This window comes from Ursus arctos, unplaced genomic scaffold (genome assembly GCF_023065955.2).
Source record: "Ursus arctos isolate Adak ecotype North America unplaced genomic scaffold, UrsArc2.0 scaffold_7, whole genome shotgun sequence".
Taxonomy (NCBI): Eukaryota; Metazoa; Chordata; class Mammalia; order Carnivora; family Ursidae; genus Ursus; species Ursus arctos.
Window position 1 is genome coordinate 51,521,743 of NW_026623089.1, and position 23,613 is coordinate 51,545,355.

General features: G+C 39.7%; 2 protein-coding genes across 3 annotated transcripts in view; both read left to right on the forward strand.

Moving 5' to 3' along the window:
• Nucleotides 1–19,086, forward strand: part of CFAP70 (cilia and flagella associated protein 70) — a 101,696-nt gene extending 82,610 nt beyond the window's left edge. For both annotated transcript variants that reach the window (XM_026504460.4, XM_048219252.2), the window contains exons 26-28: nucleotides 1,100–1,201; nucleotides 16,731–16,778; nucleotides 18,777–19,086. In XM_026504460.4, coding sequence (XP_026360245.1) covers nucleotides 1,100–1,201; nucleotides 16,731–16,778; nucleotides 18,777–18,857 — 231 coding nt within the window. In that variant the 3' untranslated portion in view covers nucleotides 18,858–19,086. The remainder of the gene's footprint in view (nucleotides 1–1,099; nucleotides 1,202–16,730; nucleotides 16,779–18,776) is intronic.
• Nucleotides 19,087–20,211: 1,125 nt separating this feature from the next.
• Nucleotides 20,212–23,543, forward strand: MRPS16 (mitochondrial ribosomal protein S16). The gene is made up of 3 exons (XM_026504459.4): nucleotides 20,212–20,438; nucleotides 20,872–21,132; nucleotides 21,615–23,543. The coding sequence occupies exons 1-3, from the start codon at nucleotides 20,426–20,428 to the stop codon at nucleotides 21,746–21,748; spliced, it is 408 nt and encodes a 135-aa protein (XP_026360244.1). The 5' UTR covers nucleotides 20,212–20,425; the 3' UTR covers nucleotides 21,749–23,543.
• The last annotated feature ends 70 nt before the right edge of the window (nucleotides 23,544–23,613 follow it).

The following is a 23,613-nucleotide window of genomic DNA, read 5'->3' on the forward strand; positions in this document are numbered from 1 at the left end:
CCTGTCACAGAAGAAATCCTTAGGGGGCGCCTGGGTGGCACAGCGGTTAAGCGTCTGCCTTCGGCTCAGGGCGTGATCCCGGCATTCTGGGATCAAGCCCCACATCAGGCTCTTCCACTATGAGCCTGCTCCTTCCTCTCCCAGTGCCCCTGCTTGTGCTCCCTCTCTCGCTGGCTGTCTCTGTCTCTGTCGAATAAATAAATAAAATCTTTAAAAAAAAAAAAAAAGAAGAAATCCTTAGCAAGTATAATTGATTGAGTAATATTGATTGAATGATATTGGTTAAATAATGAATCAGCACATTGATTGAATATTGAATCAATAGTTTAGAGACATTTAAAGTGTGGACCAAAGTATGGCATTGCTGAAAGGCCATTCTTCATTTTGTTTCAGGCCTAGAAACCCATAATTTTCTTTTCAAACAGAAAAAATGAAGAGCTACTATACTGGGGAGAGGAGTGCCTTATTTCTTCCTTTGGTGATCTTTGGAAGATTTTCCAAAGCAAACTCACTTTTAGGAAGCAACAATGATATCCATATGTCCAGAGCTCGGGGAGCTAGAATTCTAGAGCCTGAATATTGTATTGATTGCTTAAGATTGTGCTATTAATAACTAATATTAGTATTTTGACAGGCTAACAGGACTTTAACCTTAAGAAAGGGATGCACAATGTAAAGGAAAAAACAACAAATGTATCTGACAGCCTACTGTGTATGGGGAAATCACTGAGCGATGCACGCACGGTAGCGAATACTTCTGGTTTTCCAGTCCTGGCATCCGAAGTTCCATGGCTCATGGTTGCCCTGATGGAACTGCTATAGAGGGAAGGAGGAAGAGAGGGGTGTAAGTTGAAAGCCTAACAGGCAGGACTCCAGATTTCTCTACTTGGCTTTTTAATCCGAGCAATTCTTCTTTTAACAGGTTCATATATTGGGCTAACACATAAAATGTTGTTTGAAGAAAAAGTTTTGAGCTAAACTGTTTGTATAGGTCACATTACCCATGTTATTTGGACATAATGTTTTCAGCTAAACCGACTCCATCTGGCTTAAGGGAAAACTGCTTTGACTTAACTCACACTTTTCTTTTTCTATCAAGCTGGAGGAGCTCACAGAGGCTGAGGATGCGCTCTCTGAAGCCAATGCGTTGAACAACTACAATGCTGAAGTATGGGCATATCTGGCTCTGGTCAGCTTGAAAGTGAGTGTTTATTACCTTACACAGTGCCCTTTCGGGGCAAAGAGGTGAGGAAGTAAGTAAGGCAAGAAATAGGTAGATGGCCATTAATGCCTGATAGTTGAGGTTTAATGAGCTTCAGATTTGGTCATTATACTGATGAGGAAGGAGAGGCCCAGTCTGAGAAGCTGCTACTTGGACTGTGCTTAAAAATCATATACTCACATGTGTTTGTCTGAAAAGGAGATTCTAAAAATGAGACCAAGCCATTTGGACTTATTGGTCACAGGTGAGCAAGAGCAAGGTAGGCCAGGGCTGATTGCCAGCCAGGGTTCTGGGTTATGTGGGGTTCCCTGTGGCACTTTTAAGCGGCTCTGCAGGCCCCAGGCAGCGTATGCTAACCAAGCCCAATCCCGAGCATCCCCTTCCTCAAGAGGAAGGATGTGGTAATCAGAGTCTGGCCTAGGGTTGGAGTTAGGAAAGATAAATGGGGAGTCATGCAAGGGCAGTGATTGATGGTGCAGTGAAATGGCAGATAATACTAGGAGGCGGTGAGGTGTTTGCCTGCTGCCCTCCTCCAGGCCTCTTGGCCTGCCTGAGCTCTCAAGCCTGGGACACTGGTATGCATTCCTTGTATACTCATTCAAATTATGCTCTGGAGCTACAAAAAATTCCTACATATACTTCTGATTTCCCCCTTTATTAGTCATTTATGACCTAGAAAAGTTATATAAGAATCCACTGATAAAAACAAAGGTGGACTTGGAGCGCTTCAGTGGCTCAGTCAGTTAAGCATCTGACTTTTGGTTTTGGCTCAGGTCATGATCTCAGGGTCCTGAGATCTAGCCCTGTGTTGGGCTCCTCACTCAGTGGGGAGTCTCCTCGAGATACTCTCTCTCTCTCCCCATCCCCCACTAGCTCCCTCTCTTTCTAAAATAAATAAATAAATCTTTTAAGAAATAAATAAAGGGGGATTACAAAGGTACATAAATAGATGACCAACAAACATAAATGGATTATTCAACAAAAATCTCTGATAGACTAGAGCGATTTTTCCCAGAGAGCCCATCATTTGAAAAACGGGCCTGATTGTTACAAAGCATCTTCTTTATAATTGTCTGGTTTTTTGCTCTACTAGCCTTCCTGAAACACTCCTTCCTGTTAAACTGCTGGCTGAGGGTGCTTATCCTTGACATATATGGGAGATTGGATAGGGTGTATTGTGGGAGTTTGTGATAGCTGCTCTACCGATGGAAAGTAACTCTCCCATACTTAAATAACTTGGCGAAATAACTTGCACAGCAGCTTAAGATCAAATGGGGAATAATGAGAGTGGCTCTCAGTTTTCCAATGGCCAATATAACATCAAACTGACAGGGAGTATTGTGATTAGAAGAGAAATGAACAAAATAAAAATTATTGCATTTTATCTTTGGAATAAATTTCTTGAGAGATATCTGAGTTTTCACCCCAACTCTGCCACAACTAGCTATGGGATCCTGGGCAAGTCACTTCAACTGGCTGGACCTCGATTTCTTCATCTTTAAACTAGAAGAGTCAAATGGAAGATTTTTTTTTTTTTAAAGATTTTATTTATTTATTTGACAGAGAGAGAGACAGCCAGCAAGAGAGGGAACACAAGCAGGGGGAGTGGGAGAGGAAGAAGCAGGCTCCCAGTGGAGGAGCCTGATGTGGGGCTTGATCCCAGAATGCCGGGATCACACCCTGAGCTGAAGGCAGACGCTTAACGACTGAGCCACCCAGGCGCCCCAAATGGAAGATTTTAATACACTTCCCATAGAAACTGCTAGATTAAGTAGGAAAAAAATTAAGGCTATGTAGGATTTGAATAAAAACAACTAACAAGATTGAGCTCAAACACCAATATAGAACTCTACACTTAACAATTAGAGAATCTGTATTCTTTGCAAGTGCAAATGAGTTGTTCATAAAAGTTGACCATACGCTAAACTACAAAGAGAGATTCTACAAATGCGTATAGATAACACTGCAGTGAAATTTTAAGTAAACAATGAAAAGATAGGCCAGATTGGGGCACCTGGGTGGCTCAGTCGGTTAAGCATCTGCCTTCGGCTCAGGGCATGATCCCAGGGTTCTGGGATTGAGCCCCACATCTGGCTCCTGGCTCAGCAGTGAGTCTGTTTCTCCCTCTCCCTCTACCCCTCTGCCTGCTTGTGGTCGCGCACATGCTCTCTCTCTCTCTCTCAAATAAATAAAATTTTTAAAAAAGATAGGGCAGATGACGTACATACATTTATAAACTTGAATTCATACTTATAATTAATTCATATGTCAAAGAGAAAATCATATGACAATTTCTTGTGGTAGGTAGAATTCTAAAGATGACCCTCCCCCTTCCACCAATATTATTCCATCAAATACAAATATAGGTACTGCTGTCAAGGGATTTTGCAGATGTAATGAAAGTTGCAAATCAGTTGACCTTAAAATACAGAGATTATCTAGGTGGGCCTGTACCAGTCAGGTAAATCTTAAAAAGCAGAGTTTTTTTTCTGGCTGGGGGCAAATGGGAAAGTCAGAAAAATTCAAAGCACAAGAAAGATTCAACACACAATTGCTGGCTTGAAGATGGAGAGGGGCCACATATCAAGGAATGTGGGTGGACTCTAGAAGCTAAAAGCACTCCCTGCTCACAGCCAGCAAGGAAATTGGGACCTCTATCCCACAAGTACAAGGATTGAATTCTGCCAGTAACCTGTATGTGCTTGGAAGTAGATTCCAGATAAGAACCCAGCTCTGCAGACACCTTGATAATTGGCCTTGTGAATCATACCAGACTCTGACCTATGGAAACTGAGATGATAAATATGTATTGTTTTAAGCCACTAAGTTTGTGGTAATTAGTTACACAGCAGTATAAAACTAATACAGGCCTCCCAGTAGATTTTTTCCCCAGGTTTTTTTTTTAAGATTTTATTTGTTTATTTGAGAGAGAGAGAGAAAGAAAGAGAGTGCGCACAAGGTGGGGGGAGGAGCAGAGGGAGGGCGGGTAGAGAGATAAGCCGACTTCCTGCTGAGTGTAGAGCCAGACAGGCAGAGCCAGATGCAGGGCTAGATCCCAGGACTCTGGGATCATGACCTGAGCCGAAGTCAGATGCTTCCAACTGAGCCACCCAGGTGCCCAGATTTTTCCCCCAGTTTTATTGAGAAATCATCAACATACATCCTGGTGGATTTTCATAATAATGGCCCCCATTTAATTATGCTTTTTAATTATGTCCACACCCTTTGCAATGTGGTGTTGCCAGTCCTCCCATCAAGAGGTGGATTCTCCTTATTTCTCCACCCTTTGGAATCTGAGCTGCACTTGTGACTTTCTTTGACCAGTGGGATATGATAGAAGTGATATTGCATGAGTTCTGAGTCTAGGCCTGTAGAGGCCCTACAACTACTGTTCTTGTTCTCTTAAAGGGCTGGGACCATCAGCTGTGAAAAAGCCCAGTTTAGTCTATAGGAGGCTCAAAGTCTACCTGGAGAAGAACCGAAGCATCCCAACCAATAGCTAACCTCTCTATTTGAGTGAGGCCACCTTGGACCTTTGAGCCTTAGCCAAATTCTCAGAAGACTAGAGCTGCATGAGTGATTTCAGGAAAAACCAGCAGAAGAAAGACCCAGATTGCCCATAGAATTGTGAGAAATAATATATTGTGTTTAAGCCATTAAGTTTTAGGGTGACTTTTACATTTCAGTAGATAATTAAAATGGGAATGAAAAAACAAAACAAAATCACTATATTTTGGAATTATGGGATATAATTAAAGCAATATGGAGAGCTTAAAATATAGCCTTAAATACATTTATTAGAAAAGAAAGTTGAAAAGTCAATGAATTAAACATTTAAATCAAGAAATTAGTGAAGACCAAAGAAGGAATAATCAAGAAAATAAGAAGTATATACCTGAAACTAATGTAATATGTCAATTATATCTCAATAAAAAAGAAAAGAAAAAAAATAAAGAGTAGAAGTAAATGAAACTTAAAACGAGGACAAAATAGAATTAACAAAATCATAAACTGCTTTTTAAAAAAATTTTTTTATTATGTTATGTTAGTCACCATACAGTACATCATTAGTTTTGATGTAGTGTTCCATGATTCATTATTTGTGTATAACACCCAGTGCTCCATGCAATACGTGCCCTCCTTAATACCCATCACCGGCCTAGCCCAATCCCCCACCCCCCTCCCCTCTGAAACCCTCAGTTTGTTTCCCAGAGTCCATAGTCTCTCATGGTTCATTCCCCCTTCTGTTTTCTGGTTCCATACAAATTTTAGGATTATTTGTTCCAGCTATGTGAAGAAAGTTGATGGTATTTTGATGGGGATTGCATTGAATGTGTAGATTGTTCTAGGTAGCATAAACATTTTCACAATATTTGTTCTTCCAATCCATGAGCATGGAATGTTTTTCCATTTCTTTGTGTATGCCTCAATTTCTTTTGTGAGTGTTCTGTAGTTTTCTGAGTACAGATCCTTTGCTTCTTTGATTAGGTTTATTCCTAGGTATCTTATGGTTTTGGGTGCAATTGTAAATGGGATTGATCCCTTAATTTCTCTTCCTTCTATCTCATTGTTAGTGTATAGAAATGTAACTGATTTCTGTGTATTGGTTTTATATCCTGCCACTTTGCTGAGTTCCTGTATGAGTTCTAGCAATTTTGGGGTGGAGTCTTGGGTTTTCCACATAGAGTATCATGTCATCTTCAAAGAGTGAGAGTTTGACTTCTTTGCTGATTTGGATGCCGTTTATTTTTTTCTGTTGTCTGATTGCTGAGGCTAGGACTTCTAGTACTATGTTGAACAGCAGTGGTGATAGTGGACATCCCTGCTGTCCCTGACCTTAGGGGAAAAGCTCTGTTTTTCCCCATTAAGAATGATATTTGCTGTGAGCTTTTCATATAGGGCTTTTATGATATTGAGGTAAGTTCCTTCTGTCCCTATACTGTGAAGAGTTTTAATCAAGAAAGAATGCTGTACTTTGTCAGATGCTTTTTTCTGCATCTGTTGAGAGGATCATATGGTTCTTGTCCTTTCTTTTATTTATGTAATGTATCGCATTGATTAATTTGCGGGTATTGAACCACAGTTGCAGCCCAAGAATAAATCCCACTTGGTCATGGTGAATAATTCTTTTTTTTTTTAAAGATTTTATTTATTTATTCGACAGAGATAGAGACAGCCAGCGAGAGAGGGAACACAAGCAGGGGGAGTGGGAGAGGAAGAAGCAGGCTCATAGCAGAAGAGCCTGATGTGGGGCTCGATCCCAGATCGCCGGGATCACGCCCTGAGCCGAAGGCAGACGCTTAACCGCTGTGCCACCCAGGCGCCCCGGTGAATAATTCTTTTAATGTACTGTTGGATCCTTTCGGCTACTCTTTTGGTGAGAATTTTTGCATCCATATTCATCAGGCATATTGGTCTATAATTCTCCTCTTTTGTGGGGTCTTTGTCTGGTTTTGGAATCGAGGTAATGCTGGCCTCATGGAAAGACTTTGGAAGTTTTTCTTCCTTTTCTATTTTTTGGAACAGTTTCAGAAGAATAGGTATTTATTCTTCTTTAAATGTTTGATAGAATTCCCCTGGGAAGCCATCAGGCCCTGGTCTCTTGTTTGTTGGGAGGTTTTTGATTACTGCTTCAATTTCCTTGCTGGTTATGGGTCTGTTCAGGTTTTCTATTTCTTCCTGTTTCAGTTTTGGTAGTTTATATGTCTCTGGGAATGCATCTGTTTCTTCCAGATGGCTGAATTCCTGGGACCAGCTGAAATTAAGGTCTCCTACTTCTCTACCATCTTGGACTCCTAAGTCTAGAAACATTTATTTTAAAGTCAGGAATAAGACAAAGATCCCTACTATCATCATGTCTATTCAATACTACAACATACCTCATTTTATTGTACTTTATAGACATTCTGTTTTTTTAAAGGTAGGAAGGTTTATGACAACACTGTGATAAGCAAGTCTGTCTATCAGCACCATTTTTCCAACAGCATTTGCTCAGTTCGTGTCTTTGTGTGTCACATTTTAATAATTCTCAAAATATTTCAAACTTTTTCGTTATTATATTTGTTATGGTGATCTGTGATCAATGAACTTTGATGTTACTATCAAACTGTGTACATATATGATGTGAACTTATTTGATAAATATTGTTGTGTTCTGACTGCCCTACTGACTGGCTGTTTCCCATGTCTCTCTCTTTCCTTGGGCCTCCTTATTCTATGAAAAACAACAGTATTGAAATTAGGCCAATTGATAACCCTAAAGTAGCCTCTAAGTGTTCAAGTGAAAGGAAGAGTTGTGCGCTCTCACTTTAAATCAAAAGCTAGAAAGTATTAAGGATAGTGAGGAAGGTATGTCAAAAGCTGAGAGAGCCCAAAAGCTAGGCCTCTTGTGCCAGCTAGCCAAGTGATGAATGCAACAGAAGAGTTTTTGAAGGAAGTTAAAAGTGCTTCTCCTTGGCACCCGGGTGGTTCAGTTGATTAAGCGTCTACCTTCAGCTCAGGTCATGATCCTAGTATCCTGGGATCAAGACTTGATTCGGGCTCCCTGTTCAGTATGGAGTCTACTTCTCTTTCTCCCTCTGCCCCTACACCCTGCTCATGCTCTCTCTCAGATAATTTTTTGAAAGTGCTGCTCCTGTGAACACATGAATGATAAGAAAGCAAAACAGCCTTTTTATCTGATATAGAGAAAGTTTTAGTGGATAGATCAAGCCAGTCACAATATTCTCTTAAGCCAAAGCCTATTCCACATCAAGACCCTAACTCTCTTCAGTTCTATGAACATTGAGAGAAGGGAGGAAGCTGCAGAAAAAAAAGTTTGAGGCTACCAGAGCTTGGTTCACGAGGTTTAAGGAAAGAAGCCATCTCCATAACATAAAAGTGCAAGATGAAGCAGCAAGTGCTGATGTGGAAACTAGCTAAGATAATTCATGGAAGTGACTACGTTAAAGAACAGATTTTCAGTGTAGATGAAAAAGCTGTATATTGGAAGAAGATGCCATCTATGACTTTCATACCTAGAGAGAGGTCAATGCCTGGCCTCAAAGCTTCAAAGGACAGGCTGGCTTTTTTGTTAGGGGATAATTGTGACTGGTGATTTTAAGTTGAAGCCAGTGTTCATTTACCATTCTGAAAAATCCAGGGCCCTTAAAAATTATGCAATATCTACTCTGCCTGTGCTCTACAAATGGAACAACGAAGTCTGGATGACATCTGTTTACAACACAATTTACTGAATATTTTAAGCACGCTGTTGAGACCTATTGCTCAGAAAAAAAAAATTCCTTTCAAAATATTACTGCTCATTGACAATGTACCTGGTCACCCAAGAACTCTAATGGAGATATACGAGATTATTTTTTATCCCTGCTAACACAACATCCATTCTGCAGCCAATAGATCAAGGAGTCACTTTGAATTTCAAGCCTTATTATTTAAGAAATTCATTTTTTTAAAGCTATAGCTGCCATACATAGTGGTTCCTCTGATGGACCTGGGTGAAGTAAACTGAAAACCTTCTGGAATCCAGGATTCACCATTCTCGATTTCATTAAGAACATTAGTGATTCAGATGAAGAGATCAAAATATCAACATTTGCAGAAGTTTGGAAGTTGACCACAGTCCTCATGGATGATTTTGAGGAGTTCAAGTCTTCACTGGAAGAAGAAAATGCAGATTTGGTGGAAATAACTAAAATTAGAAGTGGAGCCTGAAGATGTGACTGAATTGCTGTAATCTCATGAAAAATTCACAGATGAGGAGTTGCTGCTTATGAATGAGCAAAGGAAGTGGTTTCTTGAGACGAAATCTACTCCTGGTAAAGATGCTGTGAAAGTAGTTGAAATAACAACAGAGGATTTAGAATATTATATAAATTTAGTTGATAAAGCAGTGGCAGGGTTTGAGAGGATTGATCCCAATTTTGAAAGAAGTTATACTGTGGGTAAAATGCTGTCAAGCAGCATTGCATACTACAGAGAAATCATTCATGAAAGGAAGAGTCAATTGATGTGGTAAACTTCATCACTATCTTATTTTAAGAAATTGCCACAGCCACCCCAAACTTTACCAACCCTCACCTTGAACTGCTAGCAGCCATCAACATTAAGGCAAGACCCTCCACCAGCAAAAAGATTACAACTCACTGAAAGCTCTCAGATGATGGTTAACATTTTTTAGCAATAAAGTGTTTTTAAATTAAGGTGCATACATTGTTTGTTTGTTTGTTTATTTATTTATTTATTTATTTATTTATTTTAAAGATTTTATTTATTTGTTTGACAGACAGCCAGCAAGAGAGGGAACACAAGCAGGGGGAGTGGGAGAGGAAGAAGCAGGCTCCCAGCGGAGCAGGGAGCCCGATGTGGGGCTCGATCCCAGCACCCTGGGATCACACCCTGGGCTGAAGGCAGATGGTTAACAACTGAGCCACCCAGGCGCCCCCGTACATTGTTTTTTAAAATGTGATCTATTATTGCTCACTTAATAGAGTACGATATAGTAAACACAACTTGTATATGTACTGGGGAACCAAGAAATTCATTTGACTCACTTTATTGTACTGGTCTGGAACAAAACCTACAATGTCTCTGAGGTAACCCTGTGGCAATAACACACATATACACACAAAAGAAATTGGAGGAAAAGGATTCTACAAGCTGAAAGATGTAATAACAAGTTTCACTACTGAAAGAGTAGACAAGAAAACAAAGAATGGTGGTTACTGTTGGGGGAAAAAGTTGGGGAACAGAGTGGATACAGAAAGGATAGAAGCGAGACCTCTTAATGTATATCTTATTATATCCTTTTGATTTTTTAATGATGTATATGTATTATTTATTCAATGAAGATTAACACAGAAGTGGATTTGCAAGGTTGCTGGATAAAAGATTAATATAAAAAATCAACATCAACAAAATCAAATATCATCAGGAACGACCAGTTTGAAAGTCTAACTTAAAAAATCCTATTTAGGATCTGTATGGATAAAAGTGTAAAACTTTATTGAAGTGTATAAAAGAACATTGAATAGAGATTCTATGTTCATGGACAGGAAGTTTCAATAACATAAAGTTGAAAAAATTTCCCAAATATCTAATTTAAATGCAATTCCAATAAAAATAAAAACAGTTTTTTTAGCAACTTGATCAAGTAACCCTAAAATTCACTTGCCCAATAAAGGCTAAAAAGTAGCAATGACAATATGGACAGGGTAATAAGGAGTGAAGGTTTTTCTACCAATTATCAAGTCTTGTAATTAAGTCTAATAATTAAAACTCAGTGGTACTACTGTAGGAATACGTAAGTGGAACATAATTGCTAGACAGAAGTAGACCCACATATATATATGGAAACGTACATTTTGATTAGATTTTGATTACTCAAAAATTATTGGGGTTTCCTAGGACCCTGAAACTGTTCCTCCAACAACTAAAAACTACACATGCACAAGATATTAATTACAGTATTATTGCAATTGCAAAATATTGGAAACAACGTACATAGGAGAATATTTGAATAAACTATGGTATAGCCACATAATAGAGTACTATGCTGCTGAAAGAAATAATGGAGAAAATCTCTATGAACTGATGAGGAGTGATTTCCAGGATATATTGTTTGGTAAAATATAAATAAATAAATAAATAACCTAAAGTGCAAGATTTTCATAGTATACCACCTTTCGTATAAAAAGGAAGGAAAAAGAAGAAATCATACAAGAGTGGCTCATTTGCAGAAAAAAAAACAGGAAGAAAAAAAAACAGGAAGGAGGGGCGCCTGGGTGGCACAGCGGTTAAGCGTCTGCCTTCGGCTCAGGGCGTGATCCCGGCGTTCCGGGATCGAGCCCCACATCAGGCTCCTCTGCTATGAGCCTGCTTCTTCCTCTCCCACTCCCCCTGCTTGTATTCCCTCTCTCGCTGGCTGTCTCTCTGTCGAATAAATAAATAAAATCTTTAAAAAAAACAAAACAAAACAAAACAAAACAAAAAAAAAACAGGAAGGAAAAACCAGAGATTAATGAGAGTGGGTTCTATAGGTCATAGACCGACATAGGGTAGAAGGAAGGGAGAGAGTGAGGGGGTGGCCCTCTGTACCCCTTTGTACAGAACTGACTTTTGGAACCATGTTAATGTTTCATTTTTTTAAAGAAATAAATTCAATAAGAAATGGGGAGATTGTATAATATCATAACAACAAGAACAAAACAAAACTACTTCCCATGAATAACATAATAACCCTGAAGATAGGAAAAAGAGAACTAATTCAATATACTTCTGAAAAATTATTTGAAATATATATTCTCAGACTCAAGAGAAAAAAACCTCTATACAAATATTGGATTCCAGTTAGTAAGCTGCTTTTTTGTGGAGTCATGAGTTAGCAGTTCTGAAATTACTAAGTATTCTATGATTTTCCAAATAAGATTATACTGTGGGTAATGGGAGCCAAGTTTCTCATTGTCAGAAGAGTTACAATAGGGAAACCAGGAAGATAGAATGACCTTGTAGTGGAGGATTAGAATTGAACATATTGATATAAGCTCATGATTTGATAGATTTTATAGATAGATAGTGGGGGGTGCTTGGGTATACCTAGGGCTCAGGTCTTGAATATCTAAAAATTGGAGTCCATTAGAAGGAACTAGGACATTTGCCCAGTTTAAAAAAATTAAAGGAATCATAGGCTTCTTGGAAATGGCTGATTCTAGAACTGGGATAGGGAAAGTACAAGATGAAACTAGAATATCTTTCTGGATCAAAGTAAAAAGTGCTCAAAGAAAGATCGAGACATATCAAAAACACACAGGGAAAAAAGAAAAGACAAAAGAACTAGCATAAAGGGTAGTCCCTCAATGGCCCTAGTAAAGGATTATAAATGACAATCAGCCCACAGTAATATAATTGAACAAATAAATGAATGGTAGACAAGAAGGCTTATAGTGGAAGGCCGACTATTAAATGAGTAAGGAATTAGGGAATTAGAAAATCATAATTTGGAAACCACCATAATAATAATAAATTCAGGAAATAGTCATCAATGAATGCTGAAATTATGGATTAATGTTTATGGATTAAGAAGATATTTACATAGTCATAGTATTTCTCCATGAGATATTTATTAATTGCAAAGGGAAACATAGTAAGGTTATAACAGAAAAATCTGGCAGATAACAATCTAAACAAATGATCAAAGTTACCATCACCAGTATTGGGATAAACAACATGTGCCTCCTGATAGGATGCAACACAACTTCATTTTTGTGGCATTCCTGCCAAAAGTTCAGAACCTGATATAATCATGAAGAAACATCAGACAAACAGAAATTGAGGAATATTTTACAATTACTGTCCTGTATACTCTTCAGAAATGCTAATGTCATGAAACAGAGGCTCAAGAACTGTTCCAGATTAAAAGAAAGGCTGAAGATGAATTTTGAATGCAAGGCATGATGCTAGATTTTATTTTGCTATAAAAGACATTTTGGGGGGCGCTCCTGGATGGCACAGTTGGTTAAACATCTAACTCGGTTTGGGCTCAGGTCATAATCTCAGGGTCGTGGGATCAAGCCCTGTGTCAGGCTCCATGCTCAGCTCAGAGTCTGCTTGGGATTCTCTCTCCCCCTCCCTCTGCTCCCTGCTCGTGTGCTCTCTCTCTAAAGTAAATAAATAAATCTTTTTTTTAAAAAAGACATTTTGGGGACCTTTGGAAAAATCAGAATGAGGTATATAGATTAGATAGTAGTATTGTATTTTAGTAATCTGCCGATTTTGATAATTATACTGTGGTTGTGTAAGAGACTGTACTTGAAAACACATAATGAAGTCTAAAGTGCATCATTCTGCAATTTACTCTCAAATGGTTCCAGAAAAGTTAAAATATATACTTGTATGAGTGTGTATGTGTACAGAGAACTGTACATGTAACTTTTCTTTAACCTGAAATTATGTTGAAAAAATTAAAAGATAATTCATTATGATAATGCAAATTAACACCACACTACATAATAACTAGAATGGCTTACATAAAAAAGATTGACAATACCAAATATTGACAAAGATATGGAGAGACTGGGACCCTCATACATTGCTGGTGGGGTTGCTGAGCAGCCACTTTAGAAAAGTTTGGCAGATTCTTAAAAGTTAAACATACACTTTCCATATATCCCAGTGATTCCACTTCTCCATATCTAGTCAAGAAAAGTGAACATATGTCCACACAAAAGTTTCTCTATTTCATTGCAGCATTTAATAATAGTTAAAGACTGGAAACATTCCTAATGTCCATCAGTGAATTGATAAACAAAATGTTGTATATGTACACAATGAAATACTACTTAGCAATAAAAATGGATTTTTGGGGGTGCGTGGCTGGCTCAGACAGTAGCGCATGTGACTCTTGATCTCAGGGTTGTGAGTTTAAGCCCCATGTTGGGCGTGGAGTCTACTCAAGAAATAACTGAAATTATGATTTATGTAACAATATGAATGAACTTCAAAAACATTATGCCAGGGGTGCCTGGGTGGCAGAGTTGGTTAAGCAACTGCCTTCGGCTCAGGTCATGATCCCAGGGTCCTGGATCGACCCCGCATCGGGCTCCCTGCTCAGTGGAGAACCTGCTTCTCCCTCTCCCTCTGCCGCTCCCCCTGCTTGTGCTCTCCTGCTCTCTCTGTCAAATAAATAAATAAAATCTTTAAAAAAAAAACATATGCCAAATGAAAGAAGCAAGGCACAATAGATTATATATTATTTTATTCAATTTATATGAATTTAGGGAAACTATTGAGATAGAAATAGATCCCTAGTTCCTTACGGCCAAGAATGGGAATGGGGATTGACTGCAAACAGGAATGAAGGAACTTTTTGAGAGTGGTAGAAATCTTCTAAAACTGGATTGTGGTGATGGTTGCACAACTGAAACTTAAAATTAGTGACTTTCATGGTATGTAAATTATACCTCAATAAAGCTATTTTTAAAGACTATATATTCCCCCAAAATGAGGAACAAACGGACTATTCAATAAATACTGGTGGAGCAACTGGCTATCCATATGGAAAAACTTAGTTCCATACATCACACCAAACACACACACACACACACACACACATCCAGCTGGTTTAAAGGCCTAAATCCTAAAACCTTAGACTGTTTAGAAGAAAATATAGAGAATACCTCTATAACCTCAGAGTGTGCAAGCTTTCTTATGACTGTAAAAGCACTAGCCAAAAATAAAATAATCAATAGATTAACAACTTTAAAATTGGAAACTCATACATAACAAAAGACAATAAAAGCTTAAGGACTTTATTATAAATATTTGCAACATTTATAACTAACAATTACAGTTTATGTAATTATATAATATAGCTATTATATAAATATGTCCTACAATGAGGAAAAAACCTTACAAACAATCTGATTGAAAAATGGTCACAGAGTTGCCAGGGTGGCTCAGTCAGTCAAGCGTTGGAGTCTTGATTTTGGCTCAGGTCATGATCTCAGGATCATGAGACTGAGCTCCTCTTTGGGCTCTACGCTGGGTGTGAAACCTGCTTGGGATTCTCTCTCTCCCTCTCCCTCTGCTCCACCGTCAAAATAATTTTAAAAAAAGAAAGAAAAATGGTCACAAGATAGGAATATACAATTTGCTGAAGTAGAAATTGTAAAAGTTAATAGATGTATGAAAAGAAGTTTTGCCTTACTTGTAATCATGAAAATGCAATTTAAAATGACAATGTGACAGGGCACCTGAGTGCTCAGTTGGTTAAGTGTCTGCCTTCAGCTGAGGTCACAGGACCCTAGGATCCAGTGAACAGGGAGCCGGTTTCTCCCTCTCCCCCTGACTCCCCCTCTGCTGGTGTGCTCTCAAATAAATAAAATCTTTTAAGAAAATGACAATGTGACAGAAATGCACACCCATCAGATTGGCAAAAATTAGTCTGATATTAACATTGATAAGGATTCTCATAATTGCTAATGGATATAAATTGGTACAACTACTTTGAAGTGCAATATGGTATTATTTACCCAAATTCATATCTACAACTTAGCCATTTTATATCTAGATACATTCCTAAGAAAAATACCAGAGGACATGTATAAGAATGTTTACTGCAGCATTTTCCATAATAGCAAAAAAAGAAATTGTCACTCTTTTCAAAATTGTTTTGACTGTTCTGGATCCTCGCATCATTTGGACCTCTTCCTCCCTACAGCAGAAGTGAAACAAAGATAATACTGACAGGAAAGGAAAACGTGCTAGAAAATGAACTGAAATTCTGTGAACCTCAGGTGGGGAAATCTTTGAAATGTACATATTATAGGAAAGTCTTTTAAATAATGAAACATTTGTGAACTAGTAAAAATTTACCATGAACTAGCACTGATCAGAAAATTGGACTAGATATTCACTAAGTTTCCTTCTCGCCAGAACATTCTGCAGTTTTCATATTTATTTAATATTCTGTATTATGGATGTAGTTCCTATTTATGTATTTCCCAAGTGACATTGCATACTCTAATTTGTTATGCACAAATTGTTAAGTCTAATAGTGAATTCATATTATTCTCATTTAGCTCCTAGATGAATGCTTCCTGCAAAGAATAACTGGGAGGAATAGTTAGTGTTCTCATCCCATATCCAGATCTGCACGGGTAATTCCAGTATCTGCTTTTTCTAATACATAGAGACAGGATAAAGTGTAGTAGTTAAAAACTTGGACTCTGGAGCAGGATGCATTGTTTTAAAAGCTGACTCCTCCAGTTATTATCTTCATAACCCTGGGAAGTTATTTATCCTCTCTGTGCCTAGGTATTTCCATCTGTAAACATAGAATTATAAATAACAGGTTTTCTCCTTGAGTTGTTTTGAGGATTAAGAATGAAAGTATGTAAAGCACTTAAAACAATGTAAACAATTAAATGTAAATGTAAATCACAGAGTAAACATTATATACGTTTTAGCTATTATTAACAGAATGGCTTCAATCCTGAGATTTCAGGGGGGGAAAATGAGAAACCAAGTTATCTTTAAGCTTTTTTTTTTCATTTTTAAATTTTTATTATTATTATTTTTTTAATGTAGACTCCATGCCCAACATGGAACCCAATGCAGGGCTTAAACTCAGGACCCTGAGATCAAGACCTAAGTTCAAGAGTCGGATGCTTAACCGACTGAGCCCAGGCGCCCTTCCTTAAGCTTTTTGAAACAAAGAGTATATGTATGTGTGTGTGTGTGTGTGTGTGTGTGTGTGTGTGTGTGTGTGTATTATATATATGAGATATATATGAGATATATGGGAGCTATATATATACATGATATATATATATATCTATGAATATCTGCTTTTCCTTATCACCTTTCATTTTCCTGCTTCCCTTTTGAATTCAGAGGTTCTTAATTAAGAAGGTATGGAGTCCTCTCTTTTGGTAGAAATGTTCGTGGCAACCTGATTTCCCGCCATAATGTTTATGATATATCATTATAACCAGCTGCTGCTCTTTTTTCAGGCTGGACGGCAACTGGAAGCAGAGCAGGCCTATAAGTACACGACGAAGGTATGATGCAGATGCCTCTGCTGTTTTCTGTACTGTACTCAGGTTGGGAAACTGGGAAGAAGATGCTGGCTTAATTCAGGACTTTACGGCATTCTATCATTTCATGATGTGCATTTTTTTTAGAGGCTTTTCTTATCATCTTTGCCATTATCATAGGGCTGCTGGGTTTGGAATAACCCACATATTACTATGAGGGATTTTTTTTCTACCTCTTTTTTTTTTTTTTAAGATTTTATTTATTTGAGAGAGAAAGAGAGAGACAGAGAGAGTACAAGCTGGGGTGGGGCAGAGGGAGGAGGAGAAGCAGGCTCCCCGCTAAGCAGAGAGCCCCATGTAGGGCTCGATCCCAGGAACCCCGGATCACGACTGGAGACAAAGGCAGACGTCCAACCAACCGAACCACCCAGGCACCCCCCACCTTTTTAAAAAAGATTTTGAGAGAGAGAGAGAGCAGAGCTAGAGAGAGAGCACAAGTGTTGGCGGGGGGGGGGGGGGGGTTGGTACTACCTCTTTAGAGATTTCGTTTAATGGAAAGACAGATGGCCTAGGAGTCAGAAGACCTGAATTATGGTCATAGTTTTGCCACTAAATCTACTATGTTTTCTTTGAGCCTCATTTTCCTCATGTACAGACTGAAGGTATTGGTCAGCAAACTTTGTGTAAAGGGCAAAATAATATTTTAGGATTTGTGGGCCAAACTGTCTCTATTGTGTCTACTACCCTCTGCCCTTGAGTGCAAAAGGAGCCATAGACAATACATAAACAAATGAGCATGGTTGTGTTTCAAATAAAACTTCACTTAACAAAAACAGCAAGCTAGATTTGGCTCATAAGCAGTAATCTGCCAACCCCTAGTCTATTCTATTATGAATTACAGTTCAAATTAGTGGCTTAAACAAATTAGTTTTATTTTTCTCATCTAATGAAAAGCCCAGGGCTGGTACCAGAGTTCCACAATGTCACCAGAGACCCAAACTCTGTCTTTCTGCTCCACTAATCATAGCATGCAGTTCCTATCCTTCATAGTTGCAAGACAGCCATTGTAGCTCAAGTCACCATATCCATGTTTCAGGCACAATAAAGAACAAAAGGGAGGAAGAACAAAGAGGATACGCTAGCTATTTACCTCCCTTTAAGAAGCAATGACTTTATGGGAATAAAAGATATAGCATAGGGAATATGGTCAATGTTATTGTAATAGTGTTGTGTGGTGACGGATGGTAGCTATACTTGTGAGCACAGCATAACGTATAGACTTAAAACCACTATGTTGTACACCCAAAACATGGTGTACACCCAAAACATGGTGTGTCAAGTATACTCATAAAAAATAAAGATGTTTAATTCACATGTACATAGTATTTGATGGTAAAGAAAATCATCTCCAGAGAAAAGTATCTACTTTCAAAAAAAAAAAAAAGCAGCAGCAGCTATGACTTTAGCTTACATTGGACTGGCCACAACTGGTCATAAGACTACCCCTAGCTCTAAGGGAAGAAGGAAATCAAGCTTTTTAGCTGGCTGCATTCCTGCCCTGAAAAGAAATGAAGATTTTGTTGAAAGAAAGGAGAGTGGGTATTCAGTAGGCAACTAGATATCTCTACTACACATCTAGAGGCTAAAAATAAATTCAGATCTATTATTTTTGTTTTGTGTGTCTTTGATTCCTGTAACTTGCCAAATTGGAATATTGTAGTCAAGATAGACTGGGTGATAATGTGAATTCTTTTAAAAATACTTTATTAATGTTGTTTAACAAAAAAATACACAAATTGTAAATGTTCATACTACTTGAAGTTTCATAAAGTGAATATGTCCATGTAATCAGCACAACGTTCTGAGGTCTTTTAATGGAGTTGCCATGAAATAGGGAATATAGGAAGAGCCCAATTTCATGCCAAGGAACTATATTCTTTAACTGTGGCTCAGTAAATGAGGGGTCTCCACATAGGTATATCAGGTATGATATGTATCCTCCCCTTCCTTCTTCTTATGCAGCTTAAACTAAAAGATAAGACTCTGCTTGCAGAGATCCACATGGTACAGGAGACGCTTGGCTTTGGAAATCCATCTTTCTGACATCCTTCCAGCTGAAGAATATTCTATGTGGGACTCTGAGCTCCTTTCCTTCCCAGAGAGATTAAGCCCCGGGCATTTCACCATATGAGGTCTGGGGATGGAAAACACCATAAACAGAAACCCATTCTTTTATTTCCATTGGCTATTTTACTGGATGGCTATTACTGGATATTTTACAGGTTGACAGTAAACTGGATGACAATAAAAAGTGAAAAAGATTCAAAACTGATCAGTGTGGTTCTGGAGTTAATTAAGGTCTACTAAGATATACGTAAGAATAGAATTATTTATTTACATAATTAAAGTAAAGCAGGTTCATTATTAGGATTTCTGGTAAAAGCTTATCAGGTCATTCCTGGAAGGCAACTGCTAAGGTCTCTGGCTAGGTTCACTTCCTGGAACTAGAGAATTAAGGCATCAATTTCTAAGGTGGACCTAAAGGAAGACTGCTATGCTGGGTCACTGTGTTAGAACAAACACATTAGTTGTAGCCAGACCCTTTGGATCCAATGGGGAACATAGCTGAACAGAGCAGTCTTTGCTGAAGGTGGAGGTACTGACTACCTCTAACCACGGGTATCTTCATGGATCTAAATCACAGGGACTCCGAGTCCATTAACTTATTATAATAGATGCAAAACTCTTCTCGACTGAGGCCAGTATTCTAGGGCTAAAGATGACAAAGGAACCGTACTTCACTCCTGTCCTCCTGGATCACTGCATAGCAAAACCAGGAAAAAGACTCCTCTTCCTTAATTTTTTAAAGAAGGTGCAGAGAATAGGAGGGAGGTGGGAGAACATGAGGGGAGGTGGGAGGTATATTAATAAACACAGAAGAATAAAATAAACCCTACCCTCATTTATAGTCCGTGTATAGCCTTGGTTCTAACTCTACTTCTTAAATTTATGAAGTCTTCCTGCCCTCCAAGCCTGAGGCACCAAGGAAGTTTCAGGTTCGCCTTGTCCTCTGCTCCGCCAGTACTGTGTACGGACCACCTTTACTAACTCCGGTGTAAACTCAGCCTATCTCTCCACGCCACTGCGAGCTTCCCGGGGGCAGGACAGCGCCCTTTCAGCCAGGCGTTCTCCGCACCGCGCTTTGGCTCTAAACAGGCGCTCAAAATACGTTCGCGGGAAGGATGGATCTGTAGAACACTTTAGCACTTCGGGCCGCTCCCAGGGATTCTCCCAATATTCCTCACTCCTAGAGGAACCCACAGTCCAGCGCAGGCCAAGAGCACCCACATAACTCTACTCGCACTACCACCCAAGATACAAGCAAATTGCAGCGCGCCTTTCTCGAGGCGGTTTAAAGTACGTTAGGGTTCAAGGCGTTGCATTATGGGAAGTGTAGGGGCAGGAAAGCGGAAGGGGCGGGGCGAGCGGAGTCCTCGCTTCTTGCGCAGGGGCGCTAGGGCTTGGGTAGCGAAGTGGTGAGGTCAGTGGTGTCGCACTGTGGACTTCTCTGCGTTCGTCCCTCGCCCCGCCCGAGGCCGTAGAGCTGATCGGTGGCGGGCGGCAGTGCCCTTGGAGGCGCGGCAGGTGCCTTGGCGCACGCCGGCCTCAGCATGGTCCAGCTCAGTGAGTGACCTTCCGGGACGAGGGCTGGGGGGCGTCTGGGACCCGATGAAGCAGCCCTCCTAGGCGAGCTGGAGGCAGCCCGAACCCGAAACAGCCGCACTGCCTTACGTTTGTCCGTCTCAGGTTTTGCTCGCTTAATCCTTCCTCAAAATGTATGAGATAAATGGCATTCAGTTTATAGATGAGGCCGCTGAGGCTCCGTCGTGGTCACAGAGCTCTTACGTGGCAGGCTGGTGTTGCGCGGGTCGAGGAGGTAGTCCTTTCTGGCTGAAGTGCATGAGAGGAGTTTCACGAAGAATACACTATCTAACGCGGGTTGACAGTAGTTGGTTGGATAGAAGGATGTTTCAGTTAAAGAAGGGGCTTGTTTTATCTACCTCGTTTTGTCCATTTTATGTACTCGCTTCTTGTGTGTTAACTTACTTCTCCGCAGCCACTGTCCTGTGCAGAGTCTACCGTGGAGGACATTTAACCATCCGCCTTGCCCTGAGTGGCTGTACCAACCGGCCTTTCTACCGCATTGTGGCTGCTCACAACAAGCGTCCCAGGGACGGCCGTTTCGTGGAGCAGCTGGGCTCCTATGATCCCCTGCCCAACAGTCACGGAGAGAAGATTGTTGCTCTCAACCTAGACCGGATCCGGCACTGGATGGGCTGCGGGGCCCACCTCTCTAAGCCTGTGGAGAAGCTTCTGGGTAACTCAGCTCTAGCCTTACTTCACTGAGGGGATTGTAAGTTGAGGTCAGTTTCAGGATGGTAAGAGTTAAGAGTGATTTTCATTACCTCAGGCTGCTCAGGGCTAGAGTGAAAGCTGAAGTTGTGATCTAATTGTCATTTTGATTGGAGACCCCTTTTGTGGACTCTTTTATGAGATTTCTTGGGTGAATGGGATTTTGTACTGAAAATAGGAAGTGTGTCTTGAATGACTCTCTGTCCATTTATCTTTTTTCAAATAAGGACATTAGCTTTAGGAAGTAACATCCATTGTCTCCTTGTAGTAAATGGAAGGGAGGGAGTTGGGGGAAGAGATAAGACAGTTGGGCAAGAGAGGAGGAGCATGTTTTAAATCCGTGCTGTAGGTTAGGTCTCCGTTAGGCCTTAACTCTGTGAGGCTAAGTTCCCAGGGAAACATTGGCTTATGCTGTATTATAATGAATGAAAATCCTGTTGCTTTTAGGTCTTTCTGGCTTTTTCCCTCTGCATCCCATGATGATCACAAATGCTGAGAGGCTGCGAAGGAAACGGGCACGTGAAGTTCTCTTAGCATCTCAGAAAACAGATACAGAGGCTACAGAAACAAAAACGAGCTGACTTCAGTGAGCAGAGCATTGGGGAAAAGGTCAAAGTCCTCATAAACACTTGTGCAGAGCTCTTAGTTTTATTAGATTTGGAGGTCAATAAATGGAGTTTCTGAGTCACCCATGCTCTTCGGGCCTAACCTGAGCTGGACTGGAGATATTTGTTCTTTCTGACATAGAGCTGGGTCTAGGTACTAATTAGCTTTTTCAGCCTTCATCTGGAAAAGACAGTGGCTCTGGGGTGTGTTGGACTTTTGGGTTGGGCCCTGGATCTCTCAGACAATTTTACAGTCTTCTGCCTTCTAAGACTTCCCTGTTTGAAAGCCCCAGCAAGCCTATCCGTGGTCCATCCACACAATTCCTTCCTTAATCATTTATGGTCATCCCACTAGCTCAAGAACACAGTTACTTTGTTTTGCTTATTTATTTATTTAGGTAATTGTAGAGTTACTTTCTCTTGTTTGACACATAATCTCAAATTTACAAAGGTAGATTTTTTTTATGAGCTTTTAGCCTATAATAACATACTTTTTAAGAATGAGAAACTGGAAGAAAGGTAATACTGAAAAGTACCTACATACGTTCTTTCCCTTTACAAGTAAGGTTATTTGTGAGGATTATTGGGTATCATGAAGGGTGGGTAGGATTGTCTCTATTTTATTGATGGGAGGCTGAGATTCAGATATGGAAACTTGCCCAACGCCATCTATTTTCATTTGGGCAGAGCTAAGATTCAGACCCCAATATGCATACCTGGAGAGCCCTTTCCAACGTATTATATTGTGTGTGGCAGGGTGAGTGTGAGATGAGCAAAGATGAGGCTTTGCAAAAGTCCACTTAAAAAGCCAGTGATAGAATGTGGTTTAGGTGTCATGAGTTTGGTAATATAAATGACTGGCTGTGCCCCAAGCCCAAAATGTCACATCTGCCTCACCAGAACTGCAGGTCAATCACAAGCATGGATCAGAGGATTTTAGTGCACACTCTGGGTAATACAATTCCAAATTCTGGCATAAGACTAGGATATAAGAGTTTATAGAGGAGATACTAAAGCCTTATCAATGTACCAACTTATTTTATTTTCTGGGTTTTATATATTGAGAACAATTACCAGCCTTCTTAGGGGGTCAGGTCTCTCCCAGGGTTGTCACTGGTGGGCCTCCCTTGCTTTGAGGGGACTTTGAAGGCAGGGCAGGCTGAGAAGAACTGACTACCTGGATTTGATCATGGATCTGGGAAAGAAAAATGCTATGAAAACCATGGGAACTCTGGAAGTTAAAGATAATAATATACTCTGGAGAGTTTAAGGTCTTTGGATAAGCTTTAATTGGTAGAGCAAAGAAGAATGATTATGAAAAGTATTGACCAGTAAAGGGAACTGCTGGGAAATGGGTTAAGGTAAGGTATTTTGAGCTATTGAGTTTCTGCCAACTCAAGTATTCACTTTGTGCCCTGGTCTATCCTTCCTCTGTGATCTGTGTAGGCATACTTCCCCTGTGAGCGCATCCTGTCCCTGATTTCCGGTTTTCCCTAGCTCTAGCCTTGCTTTGGATCTCCTGACACAGTTTCTTACCATCTCTTAGTTGATTGCATTAGCTTATGTTGCTATCACCCTATCACCTCAAATCCAACATGCTCAAACACAGCTCTGCATTAAAAAAAAAAAAAAAAAAAAAGCCTTTACTTCAGCAGCTTTATTTTTACTCAGGTGAGGGTTTGGTCATGGTACCTTAACCAAAGCGGAAGGTGATTAGGAACTGGAAGGTGAATGGGTATGATTCTGTAATAAATGTTAACAGTTTTTAAAAGACCAGTATTTTGTGCTTTTGGTTTACACTTTTTTCTTGCAGAAATGAGGAAAGGTGCTTACCTAGCAGT

Coding starts and splice junctions, on each gene's coding strand:
- MRPS16 (XM_026504459.4), top strand. Junction 21,133..21,614: donor GCCTGTGGAGAAGCTTCTGG/GTAACTCAGCTC, acceptor TGTTGCTTTTAG/GTCTTTCTGGCTTTTTCCCT.